Raw genomic sequence first — 21,778 nt, 5'->3', positions numbered from 1 at the left:
TTACCTTGTCAGCTCGGGGATTCGATCCAGGAACCTTTCAGTTACTGGTCCAACACTCTAACCACTAGTGTGTTTCGAAGCTTTAGAGTGAGGAAACGACACCAAAAGTGTCTAATTCTGCACTGAGATGAACACGAAGCATTATAATAGTGCTTTCAACCACTTCCGGTAGTTCTCGCAGTCCCTGGTAAAGGTGTTGCTCAACACTTGACTAAGTAATGTTTCAAAACATCTCAGGATGATGTGTTTCAATACTCCAGAAAAGTTAAAGGTTTCTTCTCCTTCAAGTTGGTGGCAGCTCAGTTGCTACTAGTTTTGATGTTTATTTCATTTTGGTGTTCAAGCACTTCATTTCAACTGGATGATCTGTAACCCGATCTGCCGTTGATATTGATACGGTGATATCTACGCATGTGCGTTAAATACAGTGGCTTCTACTCATTGCTCCCAGTTCTTTGCTTCCGCTTCCCAACGTTTCCACTAGTTACCACAGCCACAAAGTCAAATTGGCTATATCATAAACATTCATTAAAAATTATGTAATGTTTTGTTTTAATCTTAATTTAAGGTTAGGCATATGGTTAGCAGTTTGGTTAAGGTGAGGTTTTAATCATATTTTAAGAGGAGAAACGGTAACTAGTGACAAGTGCTTAGGGTTAGGGTTGTATGGGGAAACTTCATGTTGTACACCAAAGATATGTTGACATGATCCACCTATGCATTCCATGTCTCAAGCGTGATTTCAAGCGTGATTTCATGTTCTTTTTTTTAGGATGGGTGTTGGGCTACACGCAGCTATAATGTTCTACACAAAAGACATGATCATAAACCTTTTATTTTTTTGTACGTGCCAAGTAGTATTTGGGCAAGCACATCAAATACAAGCAAGACGCATGCAGGCAGTCAACATACAAGAGATTATTTTCTCATTATCATTGCAAACATTGGCTAGTTCGTTTTTCAGTCACTCCGGCTACAATATGTCAGCATAACTATGAAGATTATCATCACATAGTATGCAGTCTTAAAGCAGTAGTTGACAAACGACGTGAGACAGGACGAAGCAAAACGTACTCGGTCATGATCAGACTCTGGAATAAACAATAAGCAATAATAAACAATAAACATTTTCAGGACAACTACTAGTCGAATAAGACATGGGAGAGAGATGACGAATTTTGGCAAAGATATTTATTTATTTATAGACTAATACACTTGAACCAAATAGCCAAACCGAAAAATGCAGACATTACTAGTGCCTCACGACCAACCGCTATAAAAATAAACAATTCTAATGAAATGCAGCCTAACGTGATCATTGACAGCTGCCTTGAAGGACACAAATATAAGATCACTGAAATGTAGGCTAAACTGACAGCGAGGTGAAGCGCAGCAATGAAGAATTGAGTGCGTCGCGTTCACGCAAAGGGGAGGGGGTTCTGGCAGGGGGGAGATTTTCGGCACAACACCGGTCCCTATACACATACTCATAGGGGCCGTCCGGCTGCCGTGCGTTAGTTGGATGATGCGGTACGTGCGGTAGTTGGATGATCATTGAGAAGTGAAATAGCAGTTAGTAAGGCCTGTGTCCCTTTTTTCCATGACCCTGTCTTTCAAAGATAATTTGTAAAAATCCAAATAACTTCACAGATCTTCATTGTAAAGGGTTTAAACACTGTTTCCCATGTTTGTTCGATGAACCATAAACAATTAATGAACATGCACCTGTGGAACGGTCATTAAGACACTAACAGCTTACAGACAGTAGGCAATTAAGGTCACAGTTATGAAAACTTAAGACACTAAAGAGGCCTTTCTGCTGACTCTGAAAAACACTAAAATAAAGATGGACCAGACAGGACTGGCAAAAAGTGCTCTTCACTGACGAGTCGCGTTTTTGTCTCACCAGGGGTGATGGTCGGATTTGCGTTTATCGTCGAAGGAATGAGCGTTACACCGAGGCCTGTACTCTGGAGCAGGATCGATTTGGAGGTGGAGGGTCCGTCCTGGTCTGGGGCGGTGTGTCACACCATCATCGGATGGAGCTTGTTGTCATTGCAGGCAATCTCAACGCTGTGCGTTACAGGGAAGACATCCTCCTCCTCATGTGGTACTCTTCCTGCAGGCTCATCCTGACATGACCCTCCCTCATGTGGTACCCTTCCTGCAGGCTCATCCTGACATGACCCTCCAGCATGACAATGCCACTAAGCACAGAACGAGCAGTATGTCTGATTTCCTGCAAGACAGGAATGTCAGTGTTCTGCCATGGCCAGTAAAGAGCCCGGATCTCAATCCCATTGAGCGCGTCTGGGACCTGTTGGATCAGAAGGTGAGGGCTAGGGCCATTCCCCCCAGGAATGTCCGAGAACTTTCAGGTGCCTGGGTGGAAGAGTGGGGTGACATTTCACAGCAAGAACTGGCAAATATTGTGCAGTACATGAGGAGGAGATGCACTGTAGTACTTAATGCAGCTGGTGGCCACACCAGATACTGACTGTTACTTTTGATTTTGACCCCCCTTTGTTCAGGGACACATTATTCCATTTCTGTTAGTCACATGTCTGTGGAACTTGTTCAGTTTGTGTCTCAGTTGTTGAATCTTGTTATGTTCATACAAATATTTACACACGTTAAGTTTGCTGAAAATAAACGCAGTTGACAGTGCAAAGACGTTTCTTTTTTTTTCTGAGTTCAGTTTGGCAAAGTCTTCTTCAAACCCCCCCCCTCCCCCCCCCCCCCATCCACCCATTATAACATCGACAGACTGTGTGGTCATGATGAAGTGACTCTCACACTGAGTGACTAAAGCACATCTCCAATAATAGCAGGTAATCTCAGCGGGTTAGATGAAGGAACTGTGGCATCACAACAGGAAAGTGTCCAGAGTACAGTCCTGATTTTAATTAAGATGACAAATAGTAATTAGAAAGTTTTTTTTAAAATCACAGATAGTAGACAGTTCAAGCTTTCAGGGCTCAAAGTTCTAAACTCTCTAAAATATGTTTTGGTCATTATTTTTTTTGTGATTGTTGGTTATGTTTAGTGATGCTTCATCATGTGACTCAGACTGTGGGTTCTCCTTTCAGGTCATATGACTCAGACTGTGGGTTCTCCTTTCAGGTCATGTGACTCAGACTGTGGGTTCTCCTTTCAGGTCATGTGACTCAGACTGTGGGTTCTCCTTTCAGGTCATGTGACTCAGGTGAAAACTCAGTCAGAGTGACTTACAGGGCAGATGATCAATGGGGCCTCGTTTTTTACATGTGTGTAACAAAAGGGATAGATTTTCTCAGTGAAGGTGCAGCCCGTAAAAGAGTAGATATGTGACGAGGCTTCCACATTGTAAAAGGAGACCTCTCCCTTCTCATAATCCACGAACACCCCTACCTTCTGGGGCTTCTCTTTCAGGGACAGAACGGCAACTTTTTTATTGTGGGCCTCGTACGTCTCCCCATCCCAAAGCCCCACAGTCCACAATCCATTCCCCGGGTAGAATGTAAAAGACCCCTTCCTGTTGATGGATTCTTTTGCCACTCCTAAAGTCCATTCAGTCTTTTCTTTTACCTGCACCTCATAGTAGAATCTCCCCGAGGAGAAGCCCTCTTTTCCCAGGACACAGACGCCAGCGTTAAACCTCCCGGGGTTGTCAGGGAGCTTCTGTGCGCCGTCTCCATATCTCACTTGTTTCCCATCACCAGACACGATAAGCCAGAGATGTGCTGTATCAGGATCAAAAGATACATCTACTGCACACTGTCTGATTCTCTTCAACTTGATTTCAGGCAACTTCTCCATCTCTTTATTGAGCGTCTTCCCTAGCTCAGACACAGCTCTCATCACAGTACCCACACATAGATTCTTGTTTACACTGATCTCAGACCAGTTCTTGGTAGGTGGAAGGCTGCAGAGGGAACTCTGAAGGAGGTGGAGGTGGTTCTCAGTGTGTGACAGCTGATGCAGTTCAGTGCTTTTTCTCTGTAGCTCGGTGATTTCCTGCTCCAACTCTTTGATAAACTCTTCAGCCTGCCTCTCTGCTGCTTTCTGCTTCTTCTCAATCACCTCGATGAGCTCAGCCTGGCTTTCCTCAATGCACCGCACCAGAGCAGTGAAGACCTCCACACTATCTGCTATGCCTTTCTCGGCATCTCTCTTGCTGAGGTCGCCTGAGTTTTTTATCTCCTGAATCTTCTGCTTTCGTTCCTGGATCATCTGCTGCACTTTTCCCTTAGTCTTCTCCAGCTGAGCCTTCCTCTCTCCACACTCTTCCTCTATAGGGACTGTCTTGTGAGTCTTGTGGTCGGTCTCAGTGCAGATTTGACACACACACGTCAGGTCTCTCCTGCAGAACATCTCCAGGGGTCTGCTGTGTCTCTGACACACCCTGTCTTCCAGGTTGTCCACAGGGTCGATCAGCTTGTGTCTCGTCAAGGCCGCCACTCTCTGATGAGGCTCCAGGTGAGTCTCGCAGTAAGAGACCAGACACACCAGACATGACTTCAGGGCCTTGTGCTCACCCTCAGTACAGACATCACAGGACACTTCTTCTCCTGGTTTGGTGAGGTGTAGTTCAACTCCCCACATTTTGTTACATTACAGCCTTATTCTAAAATGGATTACATTTAAAAAAGAATATCTTCAATCTACACACACCATAATGGCAAAGCAAAAAAACAGGTTTTTAGAAATTTTTGCAAATTTATTACAAATAAAAAACAGATACCTTATTTACATAAGTATTCAGACCCTTTGCTATGAGAATCGAAATTGAGCTCAGGTGCATCCTGTTTCCATTGATCATCCTTGAGATGTTTCTACTACTAGATTGGTCCACCTGTGGTAAATTCAATTGATTGGATATTTCTTAGCGAATCTGCTAAAAATGGCACCGGAGAGGATGGCAGACAACAATGCTATTTTGTTAGTAGTTCTGCGTTGTTTGTAACTTGTTTTTTAAACTTATTTTGTACATAATGTTACTGCTACCGTCTCTTATGACCGAAAATAACTTCTGGACATCAGAACAGCCGATTACTCACCACAGACTGGTAGAAGCATTTTCCTTTAACGAGTCCGACGCAAAGGATATACTGTTTTCCAGGGAACAGGCCCAAATCCCCGTCATTTGCGTGAAGAAAAGACTGAGAAAAAGGGGGCGGAGGTCGGGCTGCCTTCTGAGAATTTGTAGGTGAGAGAGTAAACTCCCACTGACATCCGTTCTATTGGCCAACATGCAATCATTGGAAAATAAAATCGATGAACTACGATCAAGATTATCCTACCAACGGTACATTAAAGACTGTAATATCTTATGTTTCACTGAGTCGTGGCTGAACGACGACACAGATAATATAGAGCTGGCAGGATTTTCTATGCACCGGCAAAACAGAAAAGCTACGTCTGGTAAGATGAGGGGTGGGGGTGTGTGTCTATTAATAATTACAGCTTATCATGAGGTACTCTACCTCTGTTAATAACAGCTGGTGCGCAATGTATAATATAAAAGAGGTCTCGAGGTATTGCTCGCCTGAGGTAAAGTTCCTTATGAAAAGCTGTAGACCACACTATCTAGAGTGTTCTCATCTACTGTACATGTTTCAAGCAAACCACCATAGTCCCTGTTCCCAAGGAAGCGAAGGTAACCTGCCAAAATGACTACCGCCCCATAGCACAAGTCGGTCGCCATGAGGTTATCACCGATGACAATGAGAGAGGAGGTCAGAGACCTCGCAGTGTGGTGCCAGGACAACAACTTCTCCCTCAATGTGAGCAAGATAAAGGAGCTGATGGTGGACTACAGGAAAAGGCGGGCTGAACAGTCTCCCATTAACATCAACGGGGCTGTAGTGGAGCGGGTCGAGAGTTTCAAGTTCCTTGGTGTCCACATCACCAGCTAACTATCATGGTCCAAACACAACAAGACTGTTGTGAAGAGGGCACGACAAAACCTTTTCTCCCTCAGGAGACTAAAAAAGTTCTACAGCTGCACCATCGAGGCCATCCTGACTGGTTGCGTAACCGCCTGGTATGGCAACTCCTCGGCATCTGACCGTAAGGCGCTACAGAGGGTAGTGCGTACGGCCCAGTACATCACCGGGGCCAAGCTTCCTGCCATCCAGGACCCATATAATAGGCGGTGTCAGAGGAAAGCCCAAGAAATTGTCATACACTCCAGTCACCCACCCAAGTCAGAGACTGTCTAGGACTAAAAGGCTCCTAGTCAGCTTCTACCCCCAAGCCATAAGACTGCTGAACAATCAACCAGTCCGGGGGCCATTTGATTAATGTTCAAATGGGCCCCCCCCCCATTTGTTTTGTACACTGCTGCTAGTCGCTGTTTATTATCTATGCATAGTCACTTCACCCTGACCTACATGTACAAATTACCTCGACTAACCTGTACCCCCGCACACTGACTCGGTAATGGTACCCCCTGTATATAGCCTCGTTATTTCTATTTTATTGTGTTTCTTTTATTATTTATTACTTTAGTTTATTTGGTAAATATTTTCTTAACTCTTCTTGAACTGCACTGCTGGTTAAGGGCTTGTAAGTAAGGATTTCACGGTAAGGTCTACAACTTGTTGTGTTCGGCGCATGTGACATGATTGATTTGATTTGGAAAGTTACACACCTGTCTATATAAGGTCCCACAGTTGACAGTGCATGTCAGAGCAAAAACCAAGCCACGGGGTCAAAGGAATTGTCCGTAGAGCTCCGAGACAGGATTGTGTCGAGGCACAGATCTGGGGAAGGGGACCAAAACCTTTCTGCAGCATTGAAGGTCCCCAAGAACACAGTGGCCTCCATCATTCTGAAATGGAATATGTTTAGAACCATCAACACTCTCCCTAGAGCTGACCGCCCGGCCAAACTGAGCGATCAGGGGAGAAAGAAGGGCCTTGGTCAGGGAGGTGACCAAGAACCCGATTTTCACTCTGAAAGAGATCCAGAATTCCTCTGTGGAGATGGGAGAACCTTCCATGGTAGAGCGGCCCGACAGAAGCCACTCCTCAGTAAAAGGCACATGACAACCCACTTGGAGCCAAAATACACCTAAAGAACTCTCCGACCATAAGAAACAAGATTCTCTGGTCTGATGAAACCGTGATTTAACTATTTGGCCTGAATGCCAAGTGTCACGTCTGGAGGAAACCAGGCACCTCTCATAACCTGGCCAATACCATCCATACGGTGAAGCATGGTGGTGGCAGCATCATGCTGTGGGGATGTTTTTCAGCAGCAGGGACTGGGAGACTAGTCAGGATCGAGGGAAAGATGAACGGAGCAAAGTACAGAGAGATCCTTGATGAAAACCTTCTCCAGAGTGCTCAGGACCTCAGACTGGGGCGAAGGTTCACCTTCCAACAGGACAACAACCCTAAGTATACAACCATGAGAGCACAGGAGTGTCTTCGGAACAAGTCTGGACTTGAATGCAATCTAAGATCTCTGGCGAGACCTGAAAATAGCTATGCAGCGATTTTCCCATTCCAACCTGACAGAGCTTGATAGGATCTGTATAGAATAATGAAACTCCCCAAATACAGGTGTGACAAGCTTGTAGCATCATACCCAAGAAGACTCAAGGCTGTAATCACTACCAAAGGTGCTTCAACAAAGTACTGAGTAAAGGGTCTGAATACTTATGTAAATGTGATATTTTTTTTGCATAAAAAAAAAAAAAAAACATTTGCAAAACATTTAAAAAAAATAAAAATTAAAAACTTTTTGCTTTGTCATTATGGGGTATTGTGTGTAGATGGATGAGGAAATATAACAACTGAGTTCATTTTAGAGAAAGGCTGTAACGTAACAAAATGTGGAAAAAGTAAAGGGGTCTGAATCATTTCCGAATGCTCTGTATATTGTGGCGAGGTTCTCACATATAAATCCTTGCACATGAAGACATTTCCTGAAGTTGAATTCTCATGTATTAGACGGTTAAGGTTCAGTGTGAAATACATTAATACACACACACATATATATATATAAATCACAAACAAACAAGTATTAGCATAAGTGTTTTCTCCTTCTTCTTCTCTCCTTACCTTCAGTCTTTTGTCTTCCAAGCAGAGAAAAAGGAAGTGATTCTACAACTATGACTTTTGTTGTTGTTATCCAGTTGAGTTTCACTTCAGCAAAATGACGTCACTAAGCCCTTCCCTGACTTGTACCATTTCCTACCATGTTGACTTCTGCTCTTAAAGGGATAGACCCTCTGAAATATATGGCACTTTTAAAGCTTGACTCTTTGACTCAAATATAATGTTGGTACAAGGCAAACACAGCAGTCCTGTCTCAACTTAAATGGTTAAAAATGTAAATAAAAAATCATCAGAATTGACGTTGGATAAAAGTACAGAGCCAGAGTGTCAAAATGGCTGCAATTGGAGAAATAATGGGAAAGTAATGCTGCTTTGAAATTTGATAAACTTGTAACCACACTTTTGAGAAAATGCTCCTTGAAAAGTTTTGGTTAAGTTTTTACACTTCTTTGTTCACAACCATTCAGCATTGTTCACAAGCTCTGAAGCCTTTTCTCCACCTATCTCTTTAAGGATTCACACGTGAGGCCATGTGCTAAACAGAGTGAGTAAGGTGGTAGTAAACAATCAAAGATTTCAAAACTAAAAGTGGTGAAAAAAAGGAACAACTCCAGGTAAAAATACACTTTATAAAGAACATAAGGTCAATAAATGCCAATCATGTTGGAGGTCAATTGAATAATCAGAACGTGCTTTACAAGTGTCATTCATCGCTTCCTTGTAGAGACGCCACACCACTGCTTTTGTCACATGAGATGGCAGCAGCTTTCCACCAAAGTGTTTGTGTCTTGGGTGGGGTCCTGGTTATACTATTTCATTATTTTTTAAATTATTTTTATTTTTATTTCACCTTTATTTAACCAGGTAGGCAAGTTGAGAGCAAGTTCTCATTTACAATTGCGACCTGGCCAAGATAAAGCAAAGCAGTTTGACAGATACAACGACACAGAGTTACACATGGAATAAAACAAACATACAGTCAATAACACAGTATAAACAAGTCTATATACGATGTGAGCAAATGAGGTGAGATAAGGGAGGTAAAGGCAAAAAAAGGCCATGGTAGCGAAGTAAATACAATATAGCAAGTAAAACACTGGAATGGTAGATTTGCAGTGGAAGAATGTGCAAAGTAGAAATAAAAATAATGGGGTTCAAAGGAGCAAAATAAATAAATAAATTAAATACAGTAGGGAAAGAGGTAGTTGTTTGGGCTAAATTATAGGTGGGCTATGTACAGGTGCAGTAATCTGTGAGCTGCTCTGACAGTTGGTGCTTTGAGGGAGATAAGTGTTTCCAGTTTCAGAGATTTTTGTAGTTCGTTCCAGTCATTGGCACCAGAGAACTGGAAGGAGAAGCGGCCAAAGAAAGAATTGGTTTTGGGGGTGACTAGAGAGATATACCTGCTGGAGCGTGTGCTACAGGTGGGAGATGCTATGGTGACCAGCGAGCTGAGATAAGGGGGGACTTTACCTAGCAGGGTCTTGTAGATGACATGGAGCCAGTGGGTTTGGCGACGAGTATGAAGCGAGGGCCAGCCAACGAGAGCGTACAGGTCGCAATGGTGGGTAGTATATGGGGCTTTGGTGACAAAACGGATTGCACTGTGATAGACTGCATCCAATTTGTTGAGTAGGGTATTGGAGGCTATTTTGTAAATGACATCGCCTAAGTCGAGGATTGGTAGGATGGTCAGTTTTACAAGGGTATGTTTGGCAGCATGAGTGAAGGATGCTTTGTTGCGAAATAGGAAACCAATTCTAGATTTAACTTTGGATTGGAGATGTTTGATATGGGTCTGGAAGGAGAGTTTACAGTCTAACCAGACACCTAAGTATTTGTAGTTGTCCACGTATTCTAAGTCAGAGCCGTCCAGAGCAGTGTTGGACAGGCGGGTAGGTGCAGGTAGCGATCGGTTGAAGAGCATGCATTTAGTTTTACTTGTATTTAAGAGCAATTGGAGGCACGGAAGGAGAGTTGTATGGCATTGAAGCTTGCCTGGAGGGTTGTTAACACAGTCTCCAAAGAAGGGCCAGATGTATACAAGAATGGTGTCGTCTGCGTAGAGGTGGATCAGAGACTCACCAGCAGCAAGAGCGACCTCATTGATGTATACAGAGAAGAGAGTCGGTCCAAGAATTGAACCTCTGCATAGTTATTGATGAAGTTCACCACTTGCTGCAAGTCCTCATGCTTCAGGTGTAACCTGTGCCTGCTCGGCCCGGCTCGCTTTTGGATGGGAGTCATCAGACCATTCTCCTTGTATGATTGGTGGAGGAGAGCTGATTCCTGAAAGACAAATCCCAGATACAACTATTTTGTAATTATTACATGAGGCCTACCCAGACACTCTTTCACATCCATCAATTTAGAAAAGTGAGGCTACAACCACCCACCAGCCACATCTAGCTAAGTGGAGGGGTCTCTATTGTCTAGACCTGGTCACATGTCATGAAATACTGGACGTAAGATGGATGTAATCACCTCCAGACACACCTGGCTACGTTGCTGGGTCATATAATCATCTGGCAAAGTGGATTTTTGTTTTGTTTAGACTAACTGGCTAAACAATTAACCATGATCCCAACCCACACTACTAGCAATACAAACAGAATGTCATAGCTTGCCACCATGCAAGGACGGACTCCTCTGTTTCACCACGCTCACCACCGGGTCTGTGTTGCACCAAACAGCAGCATCACAAACAACAGGAAACACCAGGAATGTTCAACTTCAAATGCTCCACCTCCACACTTAACGCCAGAACCCCAGAAATCACTCCTGGTGCCCTGAACAATGGTGCCCTGTTCCTAAGAGCAAAGCAATAAACAGATCTTGACCCAAGTTGCGTGACACGGAACACCCGCTCCCTCTGGTCAGAAGAAACACAAGCAAATATCACAAGTCTACTACAGGTTACCTTCACTGATTATGCTACACCCAACTCCTTTCTTACCCTCCCTGAAACCACATGGATCCGCCAAAAGGCAAAGATCCACTTTCTCCAAAAATGTTGCTCCTACTGGACCACATTCTTCTTGATCATGTCCATTGATGCCAGGCTCGGGTTCCGAGATTTTCACCACACCTTCCACCTCACTTAACTCGCCTTCATTATCTTCTATTTCACCTCCAGAACTTTGTTTGGCACTAGGCTCACTCTGTTTGCACTTGACACCAATCTTCCAAATTTTTATCGCCATCCTCTTCAAATTCACATCCCACTTCTGCTTTCCCTATTCTCTTCAACCTCTTCTTTCTCTTTTTTTCCTCCTCTATTCCTGCTCAGGAATCCCACCTTTCTGTGTCCATGTCCCAATATTTATTTTCCCCTCTGACTTTGCTTGCTGCCTGGTGGCGTCCCGACTTAACTCGATCTCATAATCATCAGCTCAGCTCGGAAAACGTGTTGTCTCCAGGTGCTGACATTTTGAGAGCATGAGCCTTCTGTCCGATTGAGCGCAAAACGTTTAGTTGCAACAGATACAGTTTACTCCCTCGTCCAAAAAACTCTCGTTAGCGGAATACACTCCACCAAACAATCAGTAGTGAAGATTACCTGAGCAGCTCATGTTATAGACAGAAGCCTGCGACATGGCAGACCAATCAGAAGTCATCTCTCAGCATGTCCAGTCTACCCATTAGCTCAGCCAAACAAATCAAATCAAATTGTATTAGTCACATGTGCCACGAATACAGTGATATGCTTACTTACGAGCCCCTAACCAACAATGCAGTTTAAAACAAAAACAAAAAAATACTAATAAGAATAAGAAATAAAAGTAACAAGTAACTAAAGAACAGCTGTAAAATAACAACAGCGAGACTTTATACAGGGGGGTACCGGAGTCAATGTGCCGGGGCACCGGTTAGTTGATGTAATATGTACATGTGGGTAGAGTTATTCAGGTGACTATGCATAGATGGTAACAACAGAGGGTAGCAGCGGTGTAAAAGGGGGGGAGGGGGCAATACAAATAGTCTGGGTAGCCGTTTGATTAGATGTTCAGGAGTCTTATGGCTTGGGGGTAGAAGCTGTTTAGAAGCCTTTTGGACCTAGACTTGGCTCTCCGGTACCACTTGCCGTGAGGTAGCAGAGAGAACAGTCTATGACTAGGGTGGCTAGAGTCTATGAACATTTTTAAGGCATTCCTCTGACACCGCCTGGTATAGAGGTCCTGGATAGCAGGATGCTTGGCCCGGTGATGTACTGGGCCGTTCGCACTACTGTAGTGCCTTGCGGTCGGGGGCCAAGCAGTTGCCATACCGGGCAGTGATGCAACCAGTCAGGATGTTCTGGATGGTGCAGCTGTAGAACCTTTTGAGGATCTGAGGACCCATGCTTTTTTTTCTTTTCAGTCTCCTGGGGGGGAATAGAATGAGAATGGGGGTGGCTCGGTCCTCTTTTTCCTGTAGTCCACAATCATCTCCCTTCTATTGATCACATTTAGGGAGAGGTTGTTGTCCTGGCAACACGACAGGGTCCCTGACCTATAGGCTGTCTAGTTGTTGTCGGTGATCAGCCCTACCACTGTTGTGTCATCGGCAAACTTAATGATGGTGTTGGAGTCGTGCCTGGCCATGCAGTCATAAGTGTACAGGAGGGGACTGAGTGTACCCCTGAGGGGCCCCTGTGTTGAGGATGAGCGTGGCAGATGTGTTGCTACCTACCCTCACCGCCTGGGGGCGGCCCGTCAGGAAGTCCAGGATCCAGTTGCAGGGGAAGTGTTTAGTTCCAGTGTCCTTAGCTTATTGATGAGCTTTGAGGGTACTATGGTGTTGAACGCTAAGCTGTAGTCAATGAATAGCATTCTCACATAGGTGTTTCTTTTGTCCAGGTAGGAAAGGGCAGTGTGGAGTGCAATAGAGATTACATCATCAGTGGATCTGTTAGGGCGGTATGCAAATTGGAGTGTGTCTAGGGTTTCTGGGATATTGGTGTTGATGTGAGCCATGACCAGCGTTTCAAAGTACTTCATGGCTACAGACATGAGTGCCACGGGTCGGTAGTCATTTAGGCAGGTTACCTTAGTGTTTTTGGGAACGGTGACTGTGGTGGTCTGCTTAAAACATGTTGGTATTACAGACTTGGACAGGGAGAGATTGAACATGTCAGTGAAGACACTTGCCAGTTGGTCAGCTCATGCTCGCAGTACAGTACACATCCTTGTACTCCGTCTGGCCCTGCGGCATTGTGAATGTTGACCTGTTTAAAGGTCTTACTCGCATCAGCTGCGGAGAGCGTGATCACTCAGTCTTCCGGAACAGCTGGTGCTCTCATGCATTTTTCAGTGTTATTTGCCTCGAAACGAGCATTGAAGTAGTTTAGCTCGTCTGGTAGACACGTGTCACTGGGCGGCTCTCGGCTGTGCTTCCCTTTGTAGTCTGTAATAGTTTGCCAGCCCTGCCACATCCGACGGGCGTCAGAGCCGGTGTAGTACGATTCGATCTTAGTCCTATTGATGCTTTGCCTGTATGATGGTTCGTTGGAGGGCATAGCGGGATTTCTTATAAGCTTCCGGGTTAGAGTCCCGCTCCTTGAAAGCAGCAGCTTTAGCTCACTGTGGATGTTGCCTGTAATCCATGGCTTCTGGTTGGGGTATATACGTACAGTCACCGTATGGACGATGTCATCGATGCACTTATTGATGAATCCGATGACTGATGTGGTGTTCTCCTCAAAGCCATCGGAGCAATCCCGGAACATATTCCAGTCTGTGCTACCAAATAGTCCTGTAGCTTAGCATCTTCTGCTTCATCTGACCACTTTTTTTATTGATCGAGTCACTGGTGCTTCCTGCTTTAATTTTTACTTGTAAGCAGGAATCAAGAGGATGGAATTATGGTCAGATTTGTCAAATGGAGGGCGAGGGAGAGCTTTGTATGCGTCTCTGTGTGAGGAGTAAATGTGGTAAATTTCCCTGCATTTAAAGTCCCCGGCCACTAGGAGCGACGCCTCTGGCTGAGCGTTTTCCTATTTACTTATTGCGGAATAGAGTGTGAGTGTGGTCTTAGTGCCAGCATCAGTTGTGTGGTGGTATGTAGACAGCTACAAAAAATACAGATGAAAACTCTCTTGGTAGATAGTGTGGTCTCCAGCTTATCATGAGAAACTCCACCTCAGGTGAGCAAAACCTCGAGACGTCCTTAGATATCATGCACCAGCTGTTATTTACAAAGATGCATAGTCCGCCACCCCTTGTCTTACCAGACGCCGCTGTTCTATCCCGCCGGTGCAGCGTATAACCAGCCAGCTGTATGTTGATAGTGTCGTCGTTCAGCCACGACTCTGTGAAGCATAAGATATTACAGTTTTGAATGTCCCGTTGGTAGTTTAATCTTCCGTGTAGGTCATCGATTTTATTTTCCAAAGATTGCACGTTTGCTTGCAGAATGGAAGGCAGTGGGGGTTTATTCGATTGCCAACTAATTCTCTGAATTCGTGGCTTGCGGGAAAGTTCTTGTCTTTTTCTTTGGCAAAACCAACTTAGGTTTGTAATTTAACATTTTTTTTTTGTATTTACAGATGACATACACGTTTGTTATTAAGGCACATGAAAGTTCACATGTTCCTGAAGGCATTCCAGTAAATGACACTCACATGACTTTCCTGTGAAGTAGTGACGTCCGTCATGTGCCCAGCTTTTCTAAAAGGGTCACATACTGTATAACACTGAGTATACAAAATATTAAGCTCTTTTCATGACAGACTGATTGATCCCTTATTGATGTCACCACTTTAATCAGTGTAGATGAAGGGGAGGAGACAGGTTAAAGAAGGATGAAGTGCCTTTGAACGGGATAGGTGCCAGGTGCACCGGTTTGAGTGTGTCAAGAACTACACCGCAGCTGGGTTTTTCACTCTCAACTGTTTCCCGTGGTGATCAAGAATGGGCCATCACCCGAAGGTCATCCAGCCAACTGGGACCAGTCAACTAGACACAACTGTGGGACCAGCCAACTTAACACAACTGTGGGACCAGCCAACTAGATGCAACTGTGGGACCAGCCAACTAGACGCAACTGTGGGACCAGCCAACTAGACACAACTGTGGGACCAGTCAACTAGACACAACTGTGGGACCAGTCAACTTGACACAACTGTGGGATCAGCCAACTTGACACAACTGTGGGACCAGTCATCAACTTGACACAACTGTGGGACCAGTCAACTAGACACAACTGTGGGACCAGCCAACTAGACAAAACTGTGGGACCAGCCAACTAGACACAACTGTGGGACCAGTCAACTTGACGCAACTGTGGGACCAGTCAACTAGACACAACTGTGGGACCAGTCAACTAGACAAAACTGTGGGACCAGCCCAGGTAGCATCAGTGGAAGTTAATTTGCAAATTTTCAATCTAAAAGTAAGTTTCGAGTGTTGGCTTTATGGTTTGTATACATATAATATTCATATTACACAATCTGTAGTTTTGGCTAACAAACTAGCAAAATAAACTTTTGCTCACACGGGAGGTGTGATCCTCCCCTGGCCGTGTAGTGGGGACCTGTTTTGGCTCAAGAGCACTGGCAAGTCATCTGTAATTTAACTTTCAAGTTATCCTTGGATGAAAATGGCTTGTTCAACTCCACCTTGGGACTATAACATCACGTTTTACCCTAGAGATCTCCTGTGATGTCAAAAACATTGTTAGTCACAAAAAACACTGCTGTTAGTTAGTTAGGTTGTGTGTGTGTGTGTGTGTGTGTGTGTTTGATTACTTCTCTGTATAGTTCCAAGGTTAATGCAAAATTCTTAAGGTTAGTTGACTCTGAATGGTTAAGGTTAGGCATTAACTCTGAATGGTTAAGGTTAGGCATTAACTCTGAATGGTTAAGGTTAGGCATTAACTCTGAATGGTTAAGGTTAGACATTAACTCTGAATGGTTAAGGTTAGGCATTAACTCTGAATGGTTAAGGTTAGTTGACTCTGAATGGTTAAGGTTAGACATTAACTGTGAATGGTTAAGGTTAGGCATTAACTCTGAATGGTTAAGGTTAGGCATTAACTCTGAATGGTTAAGGTTAGACATTAACTGTGAATGGTTAAGGTTAGGCATTAACTCTGAATGGTTAAGGTTAGGGTTAACATTTGGGATAGGCTTGAAACAAAAAATGTCAAAAACAACTTTTCTATCTTTGTAGCTAGAGGCCGAAGCTTGCGTCCATCCACCATCCTCTTGCACAGCGATCCCAGCAAAACCTACTTGAAGGTAACAACACTCACTGTTGCCCCAAGTGACCGGGTTCCACATCCATCTCCCGATTACTTGTGATTAGAGGACAATAGAGAGAGTCTAGAAGTGAGCCTTGAGATACGTGCTTTAAAGTGTCAATCATGGAATCCTGAGAATGGCTATAGATGGCTGGATGAGGGGAGAGCTGTACTGAGGATGAAGACTGAGGTGTGTGGATGGGTGGTTGTGTGTGTGTGTGTGTGTGTGTGTGTGTGTATGCACACGTGCCCGTGTTCATATATTTGTGTGTGTGCGTGTGTGCATTTGTGTTCCCAGCTAAATCAATACAACTCCCCCTGGCAGACATTACAAAGGACTTCGCCTTCAAAGAGAAGTACAGACTGTCTCATTTCCACAAAGACAAAGACATTCAGAGACAAAAGATATACAACATACAGACACACACTACCTCCTAAAATCCTGGAGCCATGGATAGCACAGAGAGGTCTGCCAGTTAGCCAAATGGCGCTAGGCCCTCGTTGGCAAGGTGTTAATATTTGGATGGGTAACACACTACCACACAATGGACAGACACACCTGCAGGGATTATTGTGCTAATGTTGCTGATGAAACTAGGCATGACAGCACCTGTTTTTTTTTCTTCTCTAAACCAAAATAGCTAGCTCACTAAAACTCTCAAACTATACATGAAACAGCCTGTTCTTCTCTAAAGGACACTCGCCATCTTGGCTCTCTGGAAATACTATCAAACTAAACGTGACAACAACCCTGTCTTCTGTTGCTGTTTTGGAGAAGGGACTGAGGGTCCCCACGGTTACTAGATAGTGTGTATTTTGTATTTGTATTAATTAAGGATCCCCATTAGTTCCTGCCAAGGCAGCAGCTACTCTTCTTGGGGTTTATTATGGATCCCCATTAGTTCCTGTCAAGGCAGCAGCTACTCTTCCTGGGGTTTATTATGGATCCCCATTAGTTCCTGTCAAGGCAGCAGCTACTCTTCCTGGGGTTTATTATGGATCCCCATTAGTTCCTGCCAAGGCAGCAGCTACTCTTCCTGGGGTTTATTATGGATCCCCATTAGTTCCTGCCAAGGCAGCAGCTACTCTTCCTGGGGTTTATTATGGATCCCCATTAGTTCCTGCCAAGGCAGCAGCTACTCTTCCTGGGGTTTATTATGGATCCCCATTAGTTCCTGCCAAGGCAGCAGCTACTCTTCCTGGGGTTTATTAAGGATCCCCATTAGTTCCTGCCAAGGCAGCAGCTACTCTTCATGTGGTTTATTATGGACCCCCATTAGTTTCTGTCAAGGCAGCAGCTACTCTTCCTGAGGTTTAGTATGGATCCCCATTAGTTCCTGCCAAGGCAGCAGCTACTCTTCCTGGGGTTTATTATGGATCCCCATTAGTTTCTGTCAAGGCAGCAGCTACTCTTCCTGGGGTTTATTATGGATCCCCATTAGTTCCTGTCAAGGCAGCAGCTACTCTTCCTGGGGTTTATTATGGATCCCCATTAGTTCCTGTCAAGGCAGCAGCTACTCTTCCTGGGGTTTATTATGGATCCCCATTAGTTCCTGCCAAGGCAGCAGCTACTCTTCCTGGGGTTTATTATGGATCCCCATTAGTTCCTGCCAAGGCAGCAGCTACTCTTCCTGGGGTTTATTATGGATCCCCATTAGTTCCTGCCAAGGCAGCAGCTACTCTTCCTGGGGTTTATTATGGATCCCCATTAGTTCCTGCCAAGGCAGCAGCTACTCTTCCTGGGGTTTATTATGGATCCCCATTAGTTCCTGCCAAGGCAGCAGCTACTCTTCCTGGGGTTTATTATGGATCCCCATTAGTTCCTGTCAAGGCAGCAGCTACTCTTCCTGGGGTTTAGTATGGATCCCCATTAGTTCCTGTCAAGGCAGCAGCTACTCTTCCTGGGGTTTATTATGGATCCCCATTAGTTCCTGTCAAGGCAGCAGCTACTCTTCCTGGGGTTTATTATGGATCCCCATTAGTTCCTGTCAAGGCAGCAGCTACTCTTCCTGGGGTTTATTATGGATCCCCATTAGTTCCTGTCAAGGCAGCAGCTACTCTTCCTGGGGTTTATTATGGATCCCCATTAGTTCCTGTCAAGGCAGCAGCTACTCTTCCTGGGGTTTATTATGGATCCCCATTAGTTCCTGTCAAGACAGCAGCTACTCTTCCTGGGGTTTATTATGGATCCCCATTAGCTCCTGTCAAGGCAGCAGCGTGAGTTTGTGGGGTGTGACTGAGACAAAAAACATCACTGTTCATATTCTACCAGAGAGCACAGTTGAATTGTTACGCTGGCAAGTACACTGTCGTGACATGAATCCAAATGTGTGTGTTTGGCTGGAGAAAAGCAACGTTATTTTGGTCGCAGCGTAGCCAGCTTTGCTTCAATAAGACAGATGTTTAGAGATAAAGCAGGGTGGGTGTTGTGTACTCAGGGTCTAGAAGTGATATAGGTGGAGCCCTAGGGGCCGTGGCAGGAGTCACATAGTGTAGGCCACAGTGCTACATGTCAGGTTATGATTAATGAATGTGAACTTTACTCATGCACGTACACACACACACACCTCCTCCTGCCTGACTGACAGATACAGAGGGGGGCCCTAACATTGAATTCCTATTAGTCTCTCTCTCTCTCTCTCTCCTCACTTTCTCTATCTCTCTCTCCTCTCCCTCTCTCTCTTTCCTCACTCTCTCCTCCCTCTCGTTCCTCTCTCTTTCCTCACTCTCTCCTCCCTCTCTTTCCTCTCTCTCTCCTCTCTCTCCTCCCTCTCTCTCTTTCTTCTCTCTCCTCTCCCTCTGCTGAATGCTAACATAAATGAACATTATTTTTGAATGACAGGGGGAACTGTGAGCTCTTTGTTTGCATGAAGCAGGGACAGAGCGGAATGACACAGAGACTGGTATTAGAGAGAGAGAGAGAGACGGGAGAGATGGCGAGAGAGACCAATAGGTAGGAGACTGAGAGGAAGAGAGAGACCAATCGCTAGGAGCGAGAGTGAGAGAGACCGATAACCTCACTTTACCCTCACATTACCCTCATCACCCGCACATTACCCTCACTTTACCCTTACATCACCCTGTCATCACCTCTCATCACCCTCTCATCACCTTCTTTTCTTCCACCCTTCCTCTTACTCTCCTCCTCCTCCTCTGCTCTCCCCAAGCTTGTTCACAGGGTTTGACTTGTTATTGCATGGTGTGTGTGCTCGGCGTCTGTGTCTGAATAAGTGTGTGTGGAGGACAACGATATCATCAGTAGGTGAAAGCTGGAGTCTACACGGCCCAGGTCTGTGGGTCTAACCTGTTGGAGTCTACACGGCCCAGGTCTGTGGGTCTAACCTGTTGGATTTTAAATTTTTACTGTAGACTGATCGCTTCTGTGCTCCTTTGGGTTCTTCTGATCCTACATAGAGATAGTTACTCCTGAGATATCATCACTCATTCCAGCGCACTCAGACGGCTTTGTGGTGAATGTCATCAGAGCCAAGGTGTGTGTGCCTGCGTGTGTGTGTGTGTGTGCGCTTTGCCTGTGTGCCTGTGTGTGTGTGCCTGTGTGTGCGTGTGCCTGTGTGTGTCTGTGCCCGTGTGTCTGTGCATGTGTGTGTGTGCCTGTGTGCCTGTGTGTGTGTGTGCCCGTGTGTGTGTGTCTGTCTCTGTGTGTGTGTGGTGGGGGGGCATCCGTGCGTTATCAGAAGCAGAGTGGAACAACGTGGTTTCAGAGCATTTCGTATTATTCTGTATGTAAATCCGAGACATACCAGTTAGTATGATAAGTTACGTTTTGTATGGTATGTATAAATTTTTGGATGTCCATCGTCCATTTCGTTATAATATGTTACGAATAGCAATTCGTACAATTTGTAACTAATTTGCTAACCGTACAATTTGTTATGAAGTTGCAAAATGTATGATGTTACGAATCCCAATTTGTTGTGGCTAACGTTAGCTAGGTGGCTAACGCTAGCTAGGTGGCTAACGTTAGCTAGGTGGCTAACGTTAGCTAGATCTCTGGGTTAAGGGTTAAGGTTAGGCTTAAAATTTGTATTGAGCTTTTATTTCTACCTGTGATGTACAGAAACGTTTGCTAATGGACAGAAAACATCAATTAATTCTAAGTGAACTCTTCCTGAAAGAGACATCCCTCTTTAGATACTTCCTGAAAGAGACATCCTTCTTTACCTCTGAGAGTGTGGTGACTGAGTGTATGAGAGTGTGGTGACTGAGTTTATGAGAGTGTGGTGACTGAGTGTATGAGAGTGTGGTGACTGAGTGTATGAGAGTGTGGTGACTGAGTGTATGAGAGTGTGGTGACTGAGTGTATGAGAGTGTGGTGACTGAGTGTATGAGAGTGTGGTGACTGAGTGTATGAGTGTGTGGTGACTGAGTGTATGAGTGTATGAGAGTGTGGTGACTGAGTGTATGAGTGTATGAGAGTGTGGTGACTGAGTGTATGAGAGTGTGGTGACTGAGTGTATGAGAGTGTGGTGACTGAGTTTATGAGAGTGTGGTGACTGAGTGTATGAGAGTGTGGTGACTGAGTGTATGAGAGTGTGGTGACTGAGTGTATGAGAGTGTGGTGACTGAGTGTATGAGAGTGTGGTGACTGAGTGTATGAGAGTGTGGTGACTGAGTGTATGAGAGTGTGGTGACTGAGTGTATGAGTGTGTGGTGACTGAGTGTATGAGTGTATGAGAGTGTGGTGACTGAGTGTATGAGTGTATGAGAGTGTGGTGACTGAGTGTATGAGAGTGTGGTGACTGAGTGTATGAGAGTGTGGTGACTGAGTGTATGAGAGTGTGGTGACTGAGTGTATGAGAGTGTGGTGACTGAGTGTATGAGAGTGTGGTGACTGAGTGTATGAGAGTGTGGTAACTGAGTGTATGAGTGTGTGGTGACTGAGTGTATGAGTGTATGAGAGTGTGGTGACTGAGTGTATGAGTGTATGAGAGTGTGGTGACTGAGTGTATGAGAGTGTGGTGACTGAGTGTATGAGAGTGTGGTGACTGAGTGTATGAGTGTATGAGAGTGTGGTGACTGAGTGTATGAGAGTGTGGTGACTGAGTGTATGAGTTTACGGTGACTGAGTGTATGAGTTTATGAGAGTGTGGTGACTGAATGTGGTGACTGAATGTGGTGACTGAGAATGTGGTGACTGAGTGTGTGAGAGTGTGGTGACTGAGTGTGTGGTGACTGAGTGTGTGAGTGTGGGGTGACTGAGTGTGTGAGAGTGTGGTGACTGGTGACTGAGTGTGTGGTGACTGAGTGTGTGGTGACTGAGTGTGTGGTGACTGAGTGTGTGGTGACTGAGTGTGGGGTGACTGAGTGTGTGAGTGTGGGGTGACTGAGTGTGTGAGAATGTGGTGACAATGTGGGGTGACTGAGTGTGGGGTGACTGAGTGTGTGAGAGTGTGGTGACTGAGTGTGGGGTGACTGAGTGTGGGGTGACTGATGGACTGTTCTCACAGCCTCTCAGGGTGATCAACCCCCATCAGAGCCAGTAGAGTGCT

General features: G+C 45.0%; 2 protein-coding genes across 2 annotated transcripts in view; one reads left to right on the top strand and one right to left on the bottom strand.

The window, feature by feature from the left end:
* Positions 1-21,778, top strand: part of LOC139415493 (regulator of G-protein signaling 6-like) — a 102,894-nt gene that overhangs the window by 15,906 nt on the left and 65,210 nt on the right. The window lies entirely within an intron of this gene.
* On the bottom strand, positions 2,676-4,584 carry LOC139415452 (E3 ubiquitin-protein ligase TRIM39-like). The gene is made up of 2 exons (XM_071163539.1): positions 3,192-4,584; positions 2,676-3,157 (listed from the first exon to the last, which is right to left on the bottom strand). Exon 1 carries the CDS (start codon positions 4,582-4,584, stop codon positions 3,214-3,216), a length of 1,371 nt encoding a protein of 456 aa, XP_071019640.1. The 3' UTR covers positions 2,676-3,157; positions 3,192-3,213.

The sequence above is a fragment of the Oncorhynchus clarkii genome, chromosome 8 (assembly GCF_045791955.1).
Source record: "Oncorhynchus clarkii lewisi isolate Uvic-CL-2024 chromosome 8, UVic_Ocla_1.0, whole genome shotgun sequence".
NCBI lineage: Eukaryota > Metazoa > Chordata > Actinopteri > Salmoniformes > Salmonidae > Oncorhynchus > Oncorhynchus clarkii.
The sequence above is the reverse complement of the archived record's forward strand: the minus strand, read 5'-3'. Positions and strand labels throughout refer to the sequence as shown.

Coding starts and splice junctions, on each gene's coding strand:
- LOC139415452 (XM_071163539.1), bottom strand. CDS start 4,584: ATGTGGGGAGTTGAACTACACCTCACCAAACCAGGAGAAGAAGTGTCC.